Source organism: Mustelus asterias, chromosome 7, assembly GCF_964213995.1.
Source record: "Mustelus asterias chromosome 7, sMusAst1.hap1.1, whole genome shotgun sequence".
Lineage (NCBI taxonomy): Eukaryota > Metazoa > Chordata > Chondrichthyes > Carcharhiniformes > Triakidae > Mustelus > Mustelus asterias.
Window position 1 is genome coordinate 46472702 of NC_135807.1, and position 21402 is coordinate 46494103.

A 21402-nucleotide genomic window follows, 5' to 3' on the forward strand; every position below is an offset into this window, starting at 1 on the left:
ACCGAGTGCTCCTAGGCCCCATCCACAATAGGCCCTGCCCCCTAGACACTGCCCGATGCCCAGTGGTTGTGTCAAGATGCCCCCTGGGTATGGGCACTTTGCCCCTTGGGCAATGCCAGGGGACGCAGCTGGCACTGCCAGGGTGCCCATGCCCAGGGGGCACCACTCCCCCCACCCGACCCACTGGGGAGCCCCGATTGCCCCCCCCTTTCATTCCGGCGGAGTCTCCCGCTAGTTCCTCGAACATGGGGAGCTACACTAAACCCCGCCAGAATGAAATACTCCTGGCGGGGTGGGAGATTCAATTGGACCCAGCAAGTTCCCAATAATCACATACAAAACATATTTTAAAAAGATTCAAATCACTTACCTGTCTTCCCGCCGGTTTCCAGCATGGTCTGGACTCCGACTGTTCTCCGGCTCTGGGAGATGTGCATGCATTCCTGGCGCATGCGCAAATCCCGGAGAAAGGCCGATGACGCGATTCTCCCAACCGGATCCGCCAGAAAAGGTGCGGGTCGCGATGGTAGAATCGGGCCCCATATGTGTCAAGAAAGCTTGAGTTGACTGTCCAAGGTGTGTGTCTATTGTGGGGAGTTCAAGTGACTATTCCTCCTAGCTTGCATGGAAGAGTTCTTGAACAGCCATATGAAGGACATCCTGGTATAGTCCGGATGAAGGAATTAGCATGTAGTTTTTTTGATGGCTGGGTCTGAATGCTCAGATTGAAGATAAAGTGAGACAGTGTCAATCCTGTTCATGAGTAAGAAATACACCAACATTGTCTCCTTTACACAATTGGGAGTGGCCTAAAATGCCATGGCAATAATTGCATGTAAAATTTACTGGTCTGTTTGAGGAATACATGTTCTTAGTCATATTTAATGTGCACTCAAAGTGACCAAAAGTTGTTACCCTGAGATCTAAAACAACTGAACAAACCATTGAAAAACTTGGTGAAATTGTTGCAAGATTTGGTAAACTGTAACAGATTGTTAGTGGTTCACAAGAGTTTGTGGATTATCTCAGAGTAAATAGTCTTCTGCATATAAAATCCACACCTTATCATCCATCAATCAATGGATTAGCTAAAAGATTCTACAATCCTTGAAACATTCTTTCAATTCTTCAAGAGAGCGAGGTACATTGCCGCATTGTGTGAATAGTTTTATGGCATCTTAAAGAAACATGACTCATGGAACTACCCAAAATTGACCTGCATTACCACTCTTAAAGAGAAAGTAGGGAACTATATTTGATTTATTGTTTTCAGAAACTTCAGAGATAGTGGAGCATCAAGAGCAATCTCTACTTGCTACATGAATAGTGATGGAAAAAAACCATTCATTTCAACAAAGAGATTGAGTGTTCATGCGTAATTATGTCACGAGTGAGAAATGGGTACCAGCCATTGTTTTAGCAAAAATTGGTTTAACTTCTGGCACAGGTCAAACCAAAGATGAATTAATTTGGCAATGCCATGCCGACCAATTTTTGTCATCTCAAAATAATTTCTCCGATTCATCTCCTGAAGTACCAACTTCTTTAGTCCCTAGTGTTGTGAATACTATTACAGAAAACCTAGTTTATTTTGAGTTGCCTGATGATTGTTTCTATGATACTATACCATGTGAGAATGATGCAGAATTAGTTCCAAGAGAAAGAGTGTCTGTTGAAGTTCTAAATCATACTTCTAGGGTCAAGTACAGCTAAACTTTCGAACCCCATATACAGTCAAAGAGAAATAGACATCTGTTGTTGTTCTTTTGAATGCACATGTGCAAACCACATCTTTTTCTTTTTGTTTAAAACCAAGAACCCCTAACATAACATTTCTGACATTGATTTTTGGGGTAGCACGGTGGCACAGTGGTTAGCACTGCTGCCTCACAGTGCCAGGGACCCAGGTTCGATTCCTGGCTTGGGTCACTGTCTGTGCGGAGTTTGCACATTCTCCCCATGTCTGCATGGGTTTCCTCGGGTGCTCCGGTTAGCTCCCACAGTCCAAAGATATGCAGGTTAAGTGGATTGGCCATGCTAAATTGCCCCTTAGTGTCAGGTGGACTAGCTCGGGTAAGTGCATGGGGTTATGGGGATAGGGCCTGGGTGGGATTGTAGTAGGTTCAGACTCGATGGGCCGAATGGCCTCCTTCTACACTGTAGTAATTCTGTGATTCTATGATAATTTGGACATCACAGTGTTGAACTCATAAGCTTCTTATGAGCAAGCCAGCACCAAACCAAAGCTGATACTTACTTCCCTTAAACAGTGAAACTTGCCAAGTTCATTCATGGGAATCAGGGCAGGGGAGAACAGAGTTATGGAAATTACCAAAGGCATGATCAAAATCAGCTTAGAAATTTGATCATCCCCAGAAACTGATCAGGACCTTGCTGCAAGTTCCTCTAACATTTAAGCTGATGCAGAGAATTGGCCTGAGCAGAAAATGGTGCTTCAGAATTGCCAGATTGATTTATCAACATTTACATGTATATATATATATATAGAGTCATAGAGACATAGAGGTTTGTAGCATTGAAACAGACCCTTCGGTCCAACTTGTCCATGCCACCCTTTTTTTTAACCCCTAAGCTAATCCCAATTGCCCGCATTTGGCCCATATCCCTCTATACCTATCTTACCCATGTAACTGTCTAAATGCTTTTTAAAAGACAAAATTGTACCCGCCTCTACTACTACCTCTGGCAGCTTGTTCCAGACACCACCCTATGTGTGAAAACATTTCCCCTCCGGTCACTTTTGTATCTCTTCCCTCTCACCTTAAACCTATGCCCTCTAGTTTTAGACTCCCCTACGTTTGGAAAAAGTATTGACTATCCAGCTGATCTGTGCCCCTCATTATTTTATAGACCTCCATAAGATCACCTCTCAGCCTCTCCTTATAACTCAAACCATCAAGCGCCGGTAGCATCCTAGTAAATCTTTTCTGCACTCTTTCTAGTTTAATAATATCCTTTCTATAATAGGGTGACCAGAACTATACACAGTATTCCAAGTGTGGCCTTACCAATGTCTTGGACAACTTCAACAAGACGTCGCAACTCCTGTATTCAATGTTCTGACCGATGAAACAAGCATGCTAAATGCCTTCCTTACCACTCTGTTCACCTGTGACTCCACTTTCAAGGAGCTATGAACATATACCCCTAGATCTCTTTGTTCTGTAACTCTCCCCAACGCCCTACCATTAACTGAGTAAGTCCTGCCCTGGTTCAATCTACCAAAATGCATCACTCATATTTATCTAAATTAAACTCCATCTGCCATTCATCAGCCCACTGGCCCAATTGATCAAGATCCCGTTGCAATCGGAGATAACTTTCTTCACTGTCCACTATGCCACCAATCTTGGTGTCATCTGCAAACTTACTAACCATGCCTCCTATATTCTCATCCAAATCATTAATATAAATGACAAATAACAGTGGACCCAGCACTGATCCCTGAGGCACACTGCTGGTCACAGGCCTCCAGTTTGAAAAACAACCCTCTACAACCATCCTCTGGCTTCTGTCAAGAAGCCAATTTTGTATCCATTTAGATACCTCACCCTGGATCCCGTGAGATTTAACCTTATGCAACAACCTACCATGCGGGACCTTGTCAAAGGCCTTGCTAAAATCCATGTGGACAACATCAACTGCACTGCCCTCATCTACCTTTTTGGTTACCCCTTCAAAAAACTCAATCAAATTTGTGAGACATGATTTTCCACTCACAAAGCCATGCTGACTGTCCCTAATCAGTCCTTGCATCTCTAAATGCCTGTAGATCCTGTCTCTCAAAATACCTTCCAACAACTTACCCGCCACTGATGTGAGGCTCACCAGCCTGTAGTTCCCAGGCTTTTCCCTGCAGCCCTTTTTAAACAAAGGCACAACATTTGCCACTCTCCAGTCTTCACCCATGACTATTGACGATTCAAATATCTCGGCTAGGGGACCTCCCTAGCCTCCCACAATGTCCTGAAATACACTTTATCAGGTCCCGGGGATTTATCTACCTTGTTGCTCTTTAAGACTTACAGCACCTCTTTCTCTGTAATATGCACACTCTACAAGACATCACTATTTATTTCCCCAAGTTCCCTCACATCCATGCTTTTCTCAACAGTAATTACTGATGAGAAATATTCATTTAGGATCTAATACTTCCCTTGTGGATCCGCACATAGATGACATTGTTGATCCTTAAGAGGCCCTACTCTCTCCCTTGTTACTCTTTTGCCCTTTATGTATTTGTAGAAACTCTTTGGATTCTCCTTTGCCTTATCGGCCAAAACAATCTCGTGTCCCCTTTTTGCCCTCCTGATTTCTCTCTGAACTCCTACACCCGCTATATTCTTCAAGGGATTCACTTGATCCAGCTGCCTATCTCAAGCAATTTGAACTATATTGTGTTGGGAAAATAGGATTAGAAACCTAATTGAGAGAAAAACATCAATTTTAATCTGACAAAAGAGTGGGCACATAGAACCACTGGAACAGACCCATCAATATTTCATGGTCCCTGTCCCCTTTCGACCTGCTTTTACGTCACCTATGTCTAGTTTTGCAGGTGTTTTGCTGGGAAAATAACATAAAACATAGATACAACTCCAGAAAGATAGGATGGTTTGGTCTTGAATTTAATTGTGTCTTTTAGTTCGGAAAATATATTTTACAATATCACATTGCTTTAAGTGGGAAATAAAACATTTAAGATAGTACATTATTGACAAAAAGAATCATACACTGTCTTGAAAGTCTGTCTCATCCTTTTCTATATTTTATTTGCTGCTTGATTGAGCAAGGCGAATGGTGAAAGCACAGCACTTACCGCATATTTCTTCAATGTTGAGGTTGCTAAAATGGAAAAAAGGAAAGATTTTTAGCATTATTACCGATCATGCTGCCTTGTACATTTCTATTTTTATACATGGATCATCTTTGGTGATGAAAAGAACTATCAAATATTTATGGTCTGGCACTGTGCTTCGTGGAGTATTACCACATTTCCATTAAAAAATCGCCCTGAGAATATATCTTTAAATTATTAATAAATTAGACTGTGTTAATTCAGTGAGATTTTAATTGAAAAGTCATTTTGTAATTAGAGTTCTATTAGCATTTTATCTACAATTATATTGAAAATGTAGTGTTAGAATTCATCAATTATTTTAGATGACATCGCAAAATGAAATTATTCCAACCAAATTTCATGTATTGGGCAATAAATTCACTGATTGAAAACTATGAAGACGATTTCAAAAGAATTAAGCCAGTTACTTGGGAGAAATTACTCGTGAAAGTTGTGGATGATTCATTGAAATGCATGATTCATTCAGTTAAAGGTGAAGGAATTTCTTGGCAAATTGCTGTGAAGTCATGTCACCGACATAAATGCTCTATAATGAAGCCTGGTGACTACTTTTTCCCCCCAAACTGTTTCTTTTAAAGACACAATCTCCTTTGAGACCTACCTTTATTAAAACTGCACTATATTGCTGCATTTTGTTTTGTTCCAAATGCTGGTTTATACTGACCCATCTAACTTTCTACAATGGGAAATATTTGTAAGACCATAGAGTCATTCAAATTGAATACTTTTTGCTGAAATGCAATACCAATGCTCACAAGACCTCTCTTGACTGATTAATTGTCAAAAACAGTAATGATTGTAACAATGATTGATGGTGTTAAGAATAAACCAGGACTGAACAGAGGATTGAGCCACTTCATGGTGAAATGGGCCCTATATCTGAGATTTATGGAATGACAGCTCCTTTTATCTGCTCGCATGTCAGAGCTGTGTGAAATTAGCTTGGGAATTAGCTTGGGAAATCTCAACCTAGTTGATGGTTGGCATGAACCACAGTATAGAATTTTGCACAATTCAATGCCAATTGTTATTGAATTGCTAGCCTTACTCAAAAGCCATCAAGTTGGTTGGGTGAGGAATGCATGATTCATATTAAATTGGAAGACTTCTCTGTAGCTGGGTAAATGCATATGTTATGACAGTCTAGAGAACCAATAAAAGCAAGAAATGTGGCCCTGATGATACAGCACAACATGAAGTGGGGTGGGGTAAGACTTCCACCTACCTCATTTTGACACTCTCCCAAATCTTTGGGAAGGTGTCACAAACATATGGAATGGCACTTTTGCTACTATAATTGCTGCAAGAATACATACTTGTAGAGACAGAGGAATTTCAATGTTGCACCTTGATTGCCTGATGAATCTTTGAATGGCATCAAGATAGATAAGTCACCTGGTCCGGATGGGATGTACCCCAGGTTACTGTGGGAGGCGAGGGAAGAGATTGCAGAGCCTCTGGCGATGATCTTTGCGTCGTCGATGGAGACGGGAGAGGTGCCGGAGGATTGGAGGATTGCGGATGTGGTTCTTATTTTCAAGAAGGGGAATAGGGATAGCCCAGGAAATTACCGACCGGTGAGTCTAACCTCAGTGGTTGGTAAGCTGATGAAGAAGATCCTGAGGGACAAGATTTATGAGCATTTAGAGAGGTTTAGTATGCTCAAGAATACTCAGCATGGCTTTGTCAAAGGCAGATCGTGCCTTACGAGCCTGGTGAAGTTCTTCGAAAAAACACATTGACGAAGGAAAAGCGGTAGATGTGGTTTATATGGATTTTAGCAAGGCGTTCGATAAGGTCCCCCATGCAAGGCTTCTAGAAAAAGTAAGAGGGCATGGGATCCAAGGGGCTGCTGCCCTGTGGATCCAGAACTGGCTTGCCCAAAGGAGGCAGAAAGTGTGTATAGATGGGTCTTTTTCTAAATGGAGGTTGGTCACCAGTGGTGTGCCCCAGGGATCTGTTCTGGGACCCTTGCTGTTTGTCATTTTCAGAAATGACCTGGATGAGGAAGTGGAGGGATGGGTTGGTAAGTTTGCCGACGACACAAAGGTTGGTGGGGTTGTGGATAGTCTGGAGGGATGTCAGAAGTTACAGAGGGACATAGATAGGATGCAAGTCTGGGCGGAGAAGTGGCAGATGGACTTCAACCCAGATAAATGCGTAGTGGTCCATTTTGGCAGGTCAAATGGATGAAGGAGTACAATATAAAGGGAAAGACTCTTAGTACGGTAGAGGATCAGAAGGACCTTGGGGTCCAGGTCCATAGGACTCTAAAATCGGCCCCGCAGGTGGAGGAGGTGGTTCAGAAAGCGTATGGTGTGCTGGCCTTTATCAATCGAGGGATTGAGTTTAGGAGTCCGGGGATAATGATGCAGCTATATAAGACCCTCGTCAGACCCCACTTGGAGTACTGTGCTCAGTTCTGGTCACCTCATTACAGGAAGGATGTGGAAAAGATTGAAAGGGTGCAGAGGAGATTTACAAGGATGTTGCTTGGATTGAGTGGCATGCCTTATGAGGATAGGCTGAGGGAGCTTGGTCTTTTCTCCTTGGAGAGACGTAGGATAAGAGGAGACCTAATAGAGGTATATAAGATGTTGAGAGGCATAGATCGGGTGGCTTTTTCCCAGGGTGGAAATGGCTGCTACGAGAGGACACAGGTTTAAGGTGCTGGGGGGTAGGTACAGGGGAAATGTTAGGGGGAAGTTTTTCACACAGAGGGTGGTGGGCGAGTGGAATCGGCTGCCGTCAGTGGTGGTAGAGGCAAACTCAATAGGGTCTTTTAAGAGACTTCTGGATGAGTACATGGGACTTAATAGGATGGAGGGTTATAGGTAGGCCTAAAAGGTCGGGATATGTTCGGCACAACTTGTGGGGCCAAAGGGCCTGTTTTGTGCTGTAGTTTTCTATGTTTCTATGATACCTAAATGGCAATCAGTCTCTATGGGCAGCACGGTGACACAATGGTTAACATTGCTGCCTCATAGCACCAGGAACTCTGGTTCAATTCCGACCTTGGGTGACTGTATGTGTAGAGTTTGCATGTTCTCCCCTGTCTGCGTGGGTTTCCTCTCGGTGCACTGGCTTCCTCCCACAGTCCAAAGATGTGCAGGTTAGGTGGATTGGCCATGCTAAACTGCCCTTAGTGTCCAAGGATGCGTAGGTTAGGGGAATTAATGGGGTAAATATGTGGGGTGATGAAGTTAGGGCCTGGGTGGGATGCCCTGTCGGAGAGTCAGTGCAAACTTGATGGGCTGAATGGCCTCCTTCTGCGCTGTAGGGATTCTGTGCTTGCTATTTGAATAGTGGAATATTTGGGTGGCACGGTGGCACAGTGGTTGGCATTGCTGCTTCAAAACTCCAGGGATCTGGGTTCGAATCCCGGCTTGGGTCACTGTCTGTGTGGAGTTTGCACATTCTCCCCGTTTCAGCGTGGGTTTCCTCCGGGTGCTCCGGTTTCCTCCCACAGTCCAAAGATGTGCGGGCTAGATTGATTGGCCATTCTAAATTGCCCCTTAGTGTCCTGGGATGCATAGGTTAGAGGGATTAGTGGGTAAATATGTAGGGATATGGGGATAGGGCCTGGGTGGGATTGTGGTTGGTGCAGACTCGATGGGCTGAATGGCTTCTTTCTGCACTGTAGGATTTTATTGTGTCCACATACAATTTTGTTTGGTAAATATGCTAATTTATGCAGTCGTACCTACAGCTGGCCATATGTAGGCAGAACTGGTGTGATTTCTGTGACAGTCTGCAATTCAGGCTGCAAAAGTGAAGTCATTGACAGAATGGTGTGGGCTGGCAAGCACCATGGCTCCCCTCCATTAGGATTTGTCATTGCAGGTCGAAAGCCTGGTGGAAATAGGTACTTCCCTAAATTCTTATCTAAATACATAAGATATTGTGTCTTCAAAACCATGGAACTTTTCTTCTATGCTCTTTCAAAGGAAAGCTGACTTCTATTATGCTCTTCTCAGTACAGCAAAATCCATCAAAATGGCTACTTCAGACTTCCTGCCTATGTATACATTATTTCCAAAATGTAGCGTGAAGAAATGTGATTGCTACTTATGTTGCTCAGTGGGTGATTCAAGGTGTACATGGTACAGTTATGTACCTTGACGTGTAATCATTCCCTTCCAAAAGTAATAATGAATACTGAAGAAGGTCAATTCGCACTATTATCTGCTGAGAGCCATAAGCGATGAAAATTGATGGCAGCCTATACTGTTAGTTCACATGCCACAAAGCCACATCCCGTTCAGCTGTCTATTCTGAAAAACCCAGGTCAACTCCACAGACAATAAAACTGTCACTTAATGCAGCGTGAGACACCAATCTACAGCTGTAACTTTAGATCAACTTGACAGTGTGATATTGGAACTCTCCAGCATTGCTGCAACATGCCTTGTCTGGCAGTACACAATGCTGTCACAAGATATCAGCAGAGGCTTCTTCAATTCTCCAGGGCTTTGTCGACCTCCAACAACACCTTACAGATCAAAATAGGTTTTGCTTTCTCGGGAATAACATGTGCAGCTAATGACCAACAACTTTAAAAATAAAGAATAATTAAACTTGCAGATAGTTCGGTAGTTTTAAAAAATGAAACTTATTTGGTAAGATCTAACCACATTTATATAAATTGCATGTATCAAGTAATTTATTTATTAGCGTATACTGATGTCAAACTTCAATATTAGTTCTAACTCTTCATGAATCTCTCAAACTTCTCACTGATTGAAGCCTTTGAAGTCAAGACTGCTGACTCTCAATGAGGCATCCACTGTCACGCATCCACTATCCACCAGTGTGTTACCGCGACAACTATTGAAAAACATGTCAGCAGTTTATGGATTCCATCCGATGACCCCATGTGATTTTATAAAACTAATTTTTATGAAGGGAGATTTCATTTTCTTATCATCAGAAAGGATTTGAGCAACATGTGCAGACAGGTTGACAGATAAAATGCTACTAGCAATCATGATGTTTTCTTTCTTAAAATGCTTGTTGCATTTGAGTTAATGTTGAAATTCCCTTCTCCAACCTTCTGTGACAAAGACACTGAAGCAATGGCTGACAGCAATGGTATCATCAGCAACACAGAAGGCACCGAAAGCCTACAGGAACCAAACAAGATTTATGCTTTTTTTCCCGATCTTTGTGTAAATGAAATAGTTCAATAATACAGCCCCACAAGATAGCTCAAAAATCAATCATAACGCCAGATACAGAGGAGCCATTTGAGTCATTCAACTATCCTACTGACTTTTTTTTCCATTTTCTAAAGTCTAGAAGGCCATGAGATGCTCGGAATATTCTTGTGCTTTCCCACATATATATTTGAATCCTGCAGTTTAGTTCCACGTCTTGCTTCAACTGTTTGATTGTTTGATAACCCACACTGACAGCAAAACCACATTAATGTTACATTTTGGTACAAGCCTGCCTCCTCTTTTGACGATTGTCTGTGACTAATGCCTTACTTTCACAAGCCAAAGTGCTGAGGATTAATCATGGCACAATCTAATTAAAACTGTTTTCCATCACTTAAGCATCGTGTTAACACATGTTGGTGTTAGAATTTGCAATTTACAAATACAATGTCAATGTTTTGGGCTTTTACCAAATTCTGCATCTGCTAACGCAAAAGTAAATGCTAAATGATGGCTAAAATGACGGCCTTAGTTAACTCCTTCCTTTCATTGATAACTGCTCATAATTAGCGGGAACTTTCTAATATTCAATGGGCTGAATTATCTGTTCTTGTCCTGTACTGTAATACTATTTGATTCTACAGGGCATGGAAATTATTAAGAGGTTTATATATGGAAGAAACATTGGTGCTGACTTGACATGCTGATTAATCTGTTTCTGTGCTGTAATCTTGTGATCTGATTGAGATCACAGTGAATTATTTAATAGTTGTACTATGCAGACTGCAGCAGCATTCACATTCTCAAACTAAATTTAGAGTATTACATACTCAGACCTACTTCTGCCTCTTCCTGAAAGGGACTGCTTTCCTTTATCACCATCTGGGCTCTGCAAGATACTGACTAAACTGATTGATATTTTAACTGTTAGATAGATATTAAGGGTGAGTTTCTCTGGCCTCCCCTCAGCCTTTTTCTCAGTAGTTGGAGGGGGTGCACCGTTTGCTGGCAGCGGGATCTTCTGATCCCACCGCTGTCAATGGGAATTCCCATTGAAGCCACCCCACACAGCCAGAAAACCAGTGGCAAGGGATGCGGTACCAGCAGGATCAGAGAATCAATTCCAGCCTGAATTCGTCCAAAGTCCCTTGGTGATTTTACTCTTGTTTCAAAGGTTTTAAAATCCTCCATTAAAACAGCATAATCTGTATTTCCTCCAGAAACTGTTTTTATCACTGCTCTCTTGATTGGTAGAAGTACAATGCAGTCTGATTTGCCGATTCTTTGCTTCCATCAAAAAAAACCTTTAAGCTAATATCATGCAGATACATTCCTTTCTCACCATTCCACTTAACCCACTGCTTGAGATCAATGGGAATGATGTTGGAGTCCAAAGAGAAAAAATTGCTCTTGGCTGTAACTAAAAGCATTCAATCCATGGAAAAAACTACCACAGAAGGAGAAATGGCAACCATCAGACCATGAAGTTCACATATTGAGGAAGCATTTAAGCCCCTTGAATGAAAGAAAGAAGGACATGTATTTTCATAACACTTTTTATAACATTAGGGCAGCCCACAGCACTTTACAGCCAATGAAGTATGGTGTGGTCACTGTTGTAATGTAGGAAATGTGGCAGTGAATTTACACAAACCCCACAAACAGCAACATGGTAATTGTAACTTACCTATTAATTGTATCGGGGTACATGGCTTTAAATGGTTGTAATGGTTGGATTAGGAAATGTATGGTTGTAATGTGTATCTCTTTAAATAAATAAATAAATGTTTATAAAGGTGTGCAGAGATTGTTTCCAGGTATGGGCCAGGAAAATCCTGGCCCGCACACATCAGCGGAAGGCATTTCGCGACACCAGTTGCTAGTCTCCCCAACCTCTGAACAGCGGGGCTGGCCAGCATGAATCGCAAGATGTATACATTTGCATCCATCAGATTGTTGAATCCCATCTGACAGATGCTTTCAGTTCCACCGCGAATCACCCCCGTTTTCCCACTGGCGGGAGCATTCAGCCTGAGAACAGGAGAATTTCGCCCTTGGTGTTATATCTAAGAGAGGGACAGAAGTTGTGGGCCCAATTTTACCATTTTGATTCTAAGTGCTAAATCTAGGCGTAATTCAGATCTGACTTATAAACCCTGCTCTCAGGCGCCCTCATACGCACTTAACCTGAAAAAAAAATCGTGAGTGTGAATTGCGCTGTGGGTGGGGCTTATCGTGCCTGAAACGCTGAAGCTCCAATCAGAGCTTTCAACTGCGCATGCGCAGTAAAAACAATTTGAAAAACGCACCGCTGCAACATCACCCCCGGGCCGCAAAAAGCGAATAAAGTGGCCTGGGAGCAATGGACCCCACAGACATTGCCCCATCCCCCAACATAACTGTCCCCCTTATCCAGCCCCCCCCCCCGCCCCCCACTACCCAGGCTGAAAGTGATCCCCTGCCCCACTTCCCCCCCACCGATTGTCCGCAGAGTGGCAGCGGACTCCCCAGGCCCCTGCCCCCCCCAACAGAGAACAATCTGGCCTCCCGCCTCCTCCCCCCCCCCCCCCCCAACCAGAGAACGCTCGGGCCTCCCTCCTCCTCCACCCCCCCCACATGAGAACGATCTGGCCCTCCTCCTTCCCCCCCCCCTCCCCACCAGAGATACATCTGACCCGTCTCCTCCTGCCCCCTTCCCCACCAGAGATACATCTAGCCCTCCTCCTTCCCCCCGCCCCCCCACCAGAGAACGATCGGGCCTCCCTCCTTCACCCCCCCTACCAGAAAATGATCTGGCCTCCCTCCTGCCCCCCCCCCCTTCCCCCCCACACCAGAGATGCATCTGACCAGCCTCCCTCCCCCCCCACTCCCGATCTGAGTCAGAGCTGCTGGAAGCTCTGAACATATCTCTTCAGAAGCTGGAGCTCCCGAAACAGACTTTGCTGAGCATGTCTGTTTCGTGCTGAATCTGGACGGGCGAGCATGATGATAAAGGGGGAAATGCCGGTAAGTTTGGGCGTCCAGCTCATTAAGTCAACTTAAATGCATGCAAATGCATTTAAATTGACGTCGTGCCCGTTTCGGGCATGGTCCCGATTGCATCCATTTTCGGGCTCTGGTAAAGGGGGAATCGGTGCGGACACAGGCGTGGATCACTCTAGTCACCTCATGCCCAACTTTACCAAGTTTTCGCGCCTGAAAACGGGCGCAATGCAATGGTAAAATTGGGCCCTGTGATGTTCAATTGGTCATTTGACGACGCTAGTCTGATGTGTTGAAGTTAAGTAAATTAAATCTGGATAAACGCTTACTTAAATTCCCGTCCTTGGGTGACCCAAGGAATATGAAGTTAGTTATTTTTAGCAATGCTTCACATGCTAATCTCCCGGATGAGTTTTCTATGTAACTGCTTTCATAATGATCCCGATCTTCTGTGAAGTGGCAATTATCATCATTTGGCCACTTCGGCCAAATTTTTCCATGCCTCATTGTTGATCTACATTTCATTCTGGGTCTTCTAAGCCTGGCTTATCCAGAAAGGTGCACCGCAATGTCCCTTGGAAGAAGTTCATCACAGCACTGCAGCATCAGAAGAAAGTGAAGACATGCCCCCTTTTCTGGGCACCTGCAGCTGTATGGTAAATTTAAGTGTTCAGTATGAATGTTAGTGAATGGGTGAATGGCTGAGTGAATGAATGGGTGAATGGGCAGGATGGTAATAGGTGAGGTAAATGCGTAAGTGCGTAGGGTGAATGGGTTAAATGAGTGAGGTGGCAAGTGGGTGATGTGGCAGATGGTGAGGTGGGTGATGTGGCAGGTGGTGAGGTGGCAGATGGAGAGGGTGGCAGATGATTCAGAGGCCAATATTTTACAGCACCTCCTGCTTGACGGGAAATTATGAACCCACTGAACAGAATGGAGATTTAAGTGGCTTGCTGCATCAGCCAGATCAGTGGGGAGACACACCATGGTGGGTCTATAAAAGCCTAGTCAGGGAATAGTCAGGCAGGGTCAGGTCAGGGCATAATGGGAGTATCAGAGATGTATTTGGGTGATCGAGGATGTAGTTGGGTCAGGTTGTGTTGTAAGGTAGCAGAGGCGGGTTGGGCTTGGTCGGTAGGGCAGGTCATAGTCAGGGAGTGATGGTGTTACTTCTGCAGCTACCCTGGAGTTAGACTAGAATTAACCTATATAGCATTCCCTTGGTAACTATTCAGATAAGGTACGGGAATTGTCCAAAATCTCTGACTCTAACTCAAATCTAAGTCAGAGACATTCATGGAGGGTTTTGGGGAGCAAAATTTCCAATTGGAATTTGAAACTTCCTGGGGAATTCACACTGAGGTCAGCGCAAATAGGACTTCCGCAGGGTCCCGATGCGATCTTGGGTCAAACATCTGGTCTACAACAGTCTGGATACGGGAGAATCCAGGCTAATATTTCTGATGGGTTAAAATGGGAAATGTTGTCCTTTAGCTTGAGAAGCTAAGAAAATAGCCTTTCCCACTCTACAAAAATTGTGAACAGGAAAAGGTTGTGGATTGATTTTGCTGGCTAGGAACAAGTGCCAGAGAGAAAGAAAATCTCTACAATTAGATGACTGAATAGAAGTATTCAACTGTCTGACAGTTTGCAAAATTAATATATGTATGAAGAAATTGTTAAGGGTTGTAGAGGAGGAGTGTCTCACAATGTAATGCTTTGTATAGAATATGGAGGTCTTTGATTTAATTTATTTTGAAATTTTGCTTGTAAAAATAAACACTGACATCTATTAAAGAGTGAGAAGGAAATCTGTTAATTGTATTTTAGAGTATACAGGTGGTGGACTTCAACTGGGGATTCACTAGAGCCTGTATACATTAAAACAGACTGAAATTATGGTGGCTGGGAGAAACGTGTTTTAAATGTGTATCTCTTTTAATAAATACTTACAAAAGTGTGTAAAGATTGTCCCCAGTTCAATCCTTTCTAGATAAACCATATTTTTGGAGGAATAAAGCTTGTAATCTTTTCAATCCATGAGAAGACAGACACAACCTTAGTTGAAGTTTACTGACTTCATTAGTAAGTGTGTAGAAGACTGTATGCCAAAGAAGCAAATCTGTGTGTTCCCCAACCAGAAATCATGGATGAACAGGGATAATGTGGAGATGCCGGCGTTGGACTGGGGTGAACACAGTAAGAAGTCTCACAACACCAGGTTAAAGTCCAACAGGTTTATTTGGTAGCAAAAGCCACTAGCTTTCGGAGTGCTGCTCCTTCGTCAGGTAAGTGCGTAGGAGCAGCGCAGGTACCTGACAAAGGAGCAGCGCTCCGAAAGCTAGTGGCTTTTGCTACCAAATAAACCTGTTGGACTTTAACCTGGAACAGGGATATCCACTGCTTGTTGAAGTCTAGACCTGAGGGGTTCAAGTCAGGTGACCCTGACTTATATAAGAAAGCCAGATACGATCTAAGAAGATCCATCAAAGATGCCAAAAGACAGTACTGGACCAAGCTAGAGTCCCAAGCTAGCCACATGGATCCCCGCCGGCTATGGCAAGGTCTGCAAGACATAACAGGCTACAAGCTGAAGGCATGTAAAATCGCCGGCTCCAACGCACCCCTCCCCGATGAGCCCGTTTTGAGCAAGAGGTCAGCGAGAGCATGCCCTCCACCCTGGAAGCCTCGGATGAACCTGTATCTGGAGTCGCCATCGCAGATGTCAGAGCCGCTTTCTTGAAGGTCAACCCATGGAAAGCAGCTGGCCCGGATGGGGTACCCGGATATGCATTCAGATCCTGCGCGGATCAGCTGGTGGAGGTATTCACAGACATCTTTAACCTCTCTTTACAACAATCTGAGGTCCCCATGTGCTTCAAGAAGATGACTATCATCCCAGTACCAAAGAAAAGCCAAGCATTGTGCCTTAATGACTATCATCCGGTGGCTCTGACATCCATCATTATGAAGTGCTTCGAAAGGTTATTCATGGCACGAATCAATTCCAGCCTCCCGGACTGCCTGGATTTCTGCAGTTCACCTACCGCCACAACAAGTCAACAGCAGACACCATCTCCCTGGCCCTGCACTCAACCCTGGAACACCTAGATAACAAAGACGCCTATGTCAGACTCCTATTTATTGACTACAGTTCAGCCTTCCACACCATTATTCCAAACTCTGTGGCGTGGGCCTCGGCTCCTCCCTCTGCGACTGGATCCTGAACTTCCGAAAATACAGACCACAATCAGTAAGGATAGGCACCAACACCTCCTCCATTGTCATCCACAACACTGGTGCCCCACAAGGTTCTCAGCCCCTTACTATACTCCTTATACACCTATGACTGTGCGGCCAAATTCCCCTCCAATTTGGTTTTCAAGTTTGCTGACGACACCACCATCGTGGGTCGGATTTCAAATAATGATGAGACAGAGTACAGGAATGAGATAGAGAATCTGGTGATCTGGTGCGGCAACAATAATCTCTCCCTCGTTGTCAACAAAATGAAGGAGATAGTCATTGACTTCAGGAAGCGTAATGGAGAACATGCCCCTGTCTATATCAACGAGGACGAAGTAGAAAAAGTCGAGGTAATTCAGACACGAGATATTGGGTAGGCTGTCTGCACTTAAAAGTTGATAAGGCAGCAGGAATGGACAGGTTCTGTTCTGGTTGAGCAAGCTCAATCAAAGCATTAAAAATGGAATTAGACTGTTATATGAAAAGGAAGAATTTACAAGGTCACAGAGAGAAGGTAGGAGAATGGCACTAAGTGAATTGCTCATTCGGAGAGCTGGTGTAGGCACAATGATCCAAATGGCCTCCTTTTGCACTGAAACAATTGTGTGATCTTGTGAAATACTCAAGTTGAAATTGGCTCATGCATGTTTCATCATGTCTGCTCAACTTAATTGGTGGCAAAACCTGGAAATACTATGTTAATATGGTGGCTGGATTAAAAAACCACAGATGCATTGCATTTTCTTCCAGATATTCCACCACCGTCTGACCACCCACCATCCTCAGCTCATCAGTAACTTAAAACAACCCATCCACTGACTGAGATCACAGCTCATTTACAGCATATATGTTCCCTAATTGCTGTGAAGGGAGCAGGAGAATTGTGAGAGAAGGATGGCTTGATTACACAATTGAACTGCAATGAATTCTATGTAAGTTATCTGAAAGATAGAGCAGTGATGTAATGCCACCTGATTCCTTTGCATTGTTTAATGTGTTTCTTGTTTAAAGTTGGGAAAAGTTATACTTTCAACATTCTGTAAAGTTAACTAAAATCTTATCAAGTTATAGAAAAAAATGAATGCAGATCTTATGTTGTTACAAAAAGGGTAAAGGTGAAGTATTAATATTCTTACTCAGTGTTATTGCTATCAATAGTACGAAACAATTCATGCATCTCTTCGGCATTCAGGACTCCATCTGTAAAGTAAGCCTTAAATTCATCAAAGGACAGCTTGCCATCATCTGTAAGTCAAGAAGAGATTTCACAGTTAGAAAGTACTAACAGCCTTCATTTTGATCAACCTGCTCATTTTAACATCCCTTCACAAGAGAAGTGTGTCAAAAATGCCTACATTGAATCAGAATATATAATATAGATAAGTAATATGTACAAAATGGCATTAATCTTTCAAAACTTCACTTGAGACCCATGAATAAAATTTTATAGTAATAGTTGAGGCTGCTAACTTATATATTTTTCTTATCCCCATAACACTTGGCATCTACAATGGCTAATCCACCAACTACACATCTTTGGACCCTGAGGGGCAATTTAGCATGGCCAATGCACCTAACCTACACATCTCTGGACTGTGGGAGGAAACTGGAGCACCAGGAGGAAACCCATGCAGACACGGGAGAACATGCAAACTCCACACAGACCATCATCCAAGGCCGGAATTGAACCCGGGTCCCTGGTGCTGTGATAGAGCAGTGTTAATCCTAGTTATCTAGTCTCTAACTAGCCTAATCTTAACTTATAATGAACTGAGTATAATTTTGAAGTGCCATATGCCGTATTCTATTTATGCATATCAAACTGGAAAAGGTGAAAGGGGAAAGAAAGTAACTATTTTAGAAACCTTGCAAGCTCTCATCAGCAGCTAGATAACAACAGATCAAAACATATTGAGAGAATCACAGTGTTAAACAGTTGGTAAAAGCAGCATGAAGGATCAAACACAGAAATATGTTCAAAGCCAATGTTGCGCTTAGAGCTTTCAAAGGAATTTGGTTTATTTCAATGTCATTGATGTAAACTCTTCAGAACATCTGTTGTTTGAGATAGAAGTTGACTCATACAGTCAGTGTGTGATCCCTAAATAGATGCAACATCCCCATCGACACGTGGGAATCGCTTGCCTTAGAATGGACAAACTGGAGAAGAAGCAATCGTGAAGGCACCAATCACTGGGTGGAGCACATGGAGGCCAAGTGTAAACAGCAGAAAGAGAGTGTAGAATCAGAGCGTCCCACCCACACATCTCATCACGCACCACCTGCCAAACCTGTGGCAGAGTCTGTGACTCCACGATTGCACTATACAACCACTGCAGAACCTACCTCCCCGGAGTGAAAGCAAATCATCCTCGACCCTGAGGGACTGCTAAAGAAGAAGGAGAAGAATAAATGATCCATTTATTTGGACAGACTTTATGGAGCTGTTAGAGCTTCAGATACAGAGTGCCAGACTTTTATGGTATCATGCCAACTCGGAAAGCCTTTAAAAATGGTGGGAAGGAACCTGGATGTGAAAGTCATGCCCCCATTTTTGCCAGCAGAAGGTAAGGGAGAGGGGTGTGAAATTCAAACCAGGGGCATTTGAAATTAGTGCTGAGTTCAAACAGACCCCATTTTAACTGTTCCAAGGGCCTAAACCCATGAATCACAAATTTATGGAGGAGGCATAAACACTCTTGAAAGGGAGATAAGATCTATTTAATTGCCCTGAATGAAGTTACTTAAATCGCCAAATGGAAAACTCCAGGCTCCAGTTTTCAATTGGATTAAAATAAAGACATCCGCTGATGGATGCATTGATTGACAAGCTGTCCATTGTAGCTTAGAAATTGACAATTAGTTGTTCCTGCAGTTTGAAAATACTTCATAGTTAACATTTCCCAAGGACTGTAATAAGAGGTGAGCCCATTGTGAACACTTGGCTGTGTTTCAAAAGCTCCAAAACAACTTATCTCAGCAGGGAGGCTGAGTTCACATTTTGATTGATGGTTTTAAGAGGCGATTAATTGGATGAGTTGGTTTTGTATGAAGTGAAGTGAAGTTTGTTTTTACCACACACTTGCAGAGTTTTTAAATTTTTGAATAGGTTTCATGAATGAGAGGCTTTTTTTATGTCAACTATGTATGAGTGAGAGCAGTTTCCATAAGATTAGAACATCCCAATGTCAGGAAAATAGAGCAATATAAGAATAAGAGCCTTGACAAAGTGTTATCTGGACTCAAAACGTCAGCTCTTTTCTCTCCTTACAGATGCTGCCAGACCTGCTGAGATTTTCCAGCATTTTTTCTTCTGGTTTCAGATTCTAGCATCCGCCACTTCTCTTCCAGGAATGTCTATCCTGAAGAAGTACTGATCTTCCCTCCGACAGGATTTCTGTATGTCTCTCCCCCCCATCCATCTTCACTGCTTTCCATTTCTCTCTTAGTGCTGTACAAGGATTTACCAAGACCTGCTTCCACAGCCACATTTCCTTCCTCAGTGACGGTCTTCATCTCCGACTTACTCCATGTGATTTCAACTCAAATTCCACCCCGCATGTAAACCTCCAGGATTATAGGTACCTCCAGGATATACAACATTCTTCAAACTGCTGGTCTCACCGCACCCGTGCCATGTTCCACCACATGAAGACACTCGACATCTCTCTCCAGCAGCACCATCTTACTCCCTCTCAAAGCTGTCCCTGTCCCCATTTCATTTCATCCTCCGCATCATTCGACAGCTTAACAAAAAACTTTTCCTGTTTCTTGCAGATTTTAAGGAACGCAAACTTCACAACTCATCAATACCACTGCCCATCCTATGCCCTCCACCAGTCCCAATCCCTCGAACCCCCTCTCTTCTAGCCCCAGCCTATTCTGTGTGTTCACCATAATCTCCAACCTTCCCCTCTCGGAGGCTGAGCGTGCTGTTCTCAGCAAAGGACTTAGCTTTGTACTCTTTCGTCCCCACCTCAATGAATTCCGGGCTCGACATGATGTTGAACTCTTCTTTTGTCGCCTTTGTCTCCCTGCCCACTTCTTTGGGCAAGAGTCCTCCCCCCCCATCCCACAGATCCTTTCATGTGCCTCCAACATTCTGCCTCCAATTGGACACCCCCGCCAGGACAATTACCAGCCCTCGATCTTTTCATTGGGAACAGTCGACGGGACATTGGCTGTCTTAAGTTTTCTGCCTCCTTCACCCATTCCAACCTCTCTCCTTCTGAACTTTCCACTCTTTGCTCCCTCAAGTCCAACCCCGACTTTGTCATTAAACCTGCCAATAAAGGGGGTGTTGTTGTCGTCTGGTGTGCTGACCTCTACCTCGCAGAGGCTGAGCGCCAACTCTCAGATACTTCCTCCTACCTCCCCCGAACCATGACCACAACACTGAACATCAAGCCATTATCTCCAACACCGTCATCGACCTCATTTCCTCCAGATGCCTTCCCCCCACAGCTGCCAACCTTATTGTTTCCCAACCCCGGACAGCCCACTTCTACCTACCTCCCAAAATCCACAAAAAGACTGTCCTGGCAGGCCCATTGTGTCAGCATGCTCCTGCGCTACAACTTATTTCCTCTTACCTTGACTCCATCCTCACTCCTCTGGTCCATTCCCTCCCCACCTATTTCCAGGATTCCTCTGATGCCCTGCATCATATTGATAGCTTCTAATTCGCAGGCCCTAACCGCTTCCTATTCACCATGGGATGTGCAATCTCTCTACACCTCCATCCCACACCAGGACGGCCTGAGAGCTCTTCGCTTCTTTCTTAAAAAGAGGCCTGAACAATTCCCATCCACCACCACTCTCCTCTGCCTGGCTAAACTCGTTCTCTCTCTCAACAACTTCTCCTTTAATTCCACCTTGACAAAGGGTCATCTGGACTTGAAATGTCAGCTCTTTTCTCTCCTTACAGCTGCTGCCAGACCTGCTGAGATTATCCAGCATTTTCTCTTTTGGTTACGAATAAGAGGGATTCTGGATGTTTCCCTATCCTGTAAAATCAGGGCACAAGGTATATGGCAGTATTAAACTGGGATTTTTAAAATTAAAGTAACAATTTAAAACTGAGCAGTGACTTGTACATTAGGTCTTGTGACAACAAGCTGTTAATTTCCCAGA

The 21402-nt window shown here is 43.6% G+C and overlaps 1 protein-coding gene across 1 annotated transcript in view; it reads right to left on the reverse strand.

Moving 5' to 3' along the window:
• necab1 (N-terminal EF-hand calcium binding protein 1) overlaps positions 1-21402 on the reverse strand; it is a 166980-nt gene that overhangs the window by 107469 nt on the left and 38109 nt on the right. Inside the window, exons 4-5 of the mRNA XM_078215487.1 lie at positions 17406-17514; positions 4841-4866 (exon numbers count right to left, since the gene is read on the reverse strand). Of these exons, the coding sequence (XP_078071613.1) occupies positions 4841-4866; positions 17406-17514 (135 nt within the window). The remainder of the gene's footprint in view (positions 1-4840; positions 4867-17405; positions 17515-21402) is intronic.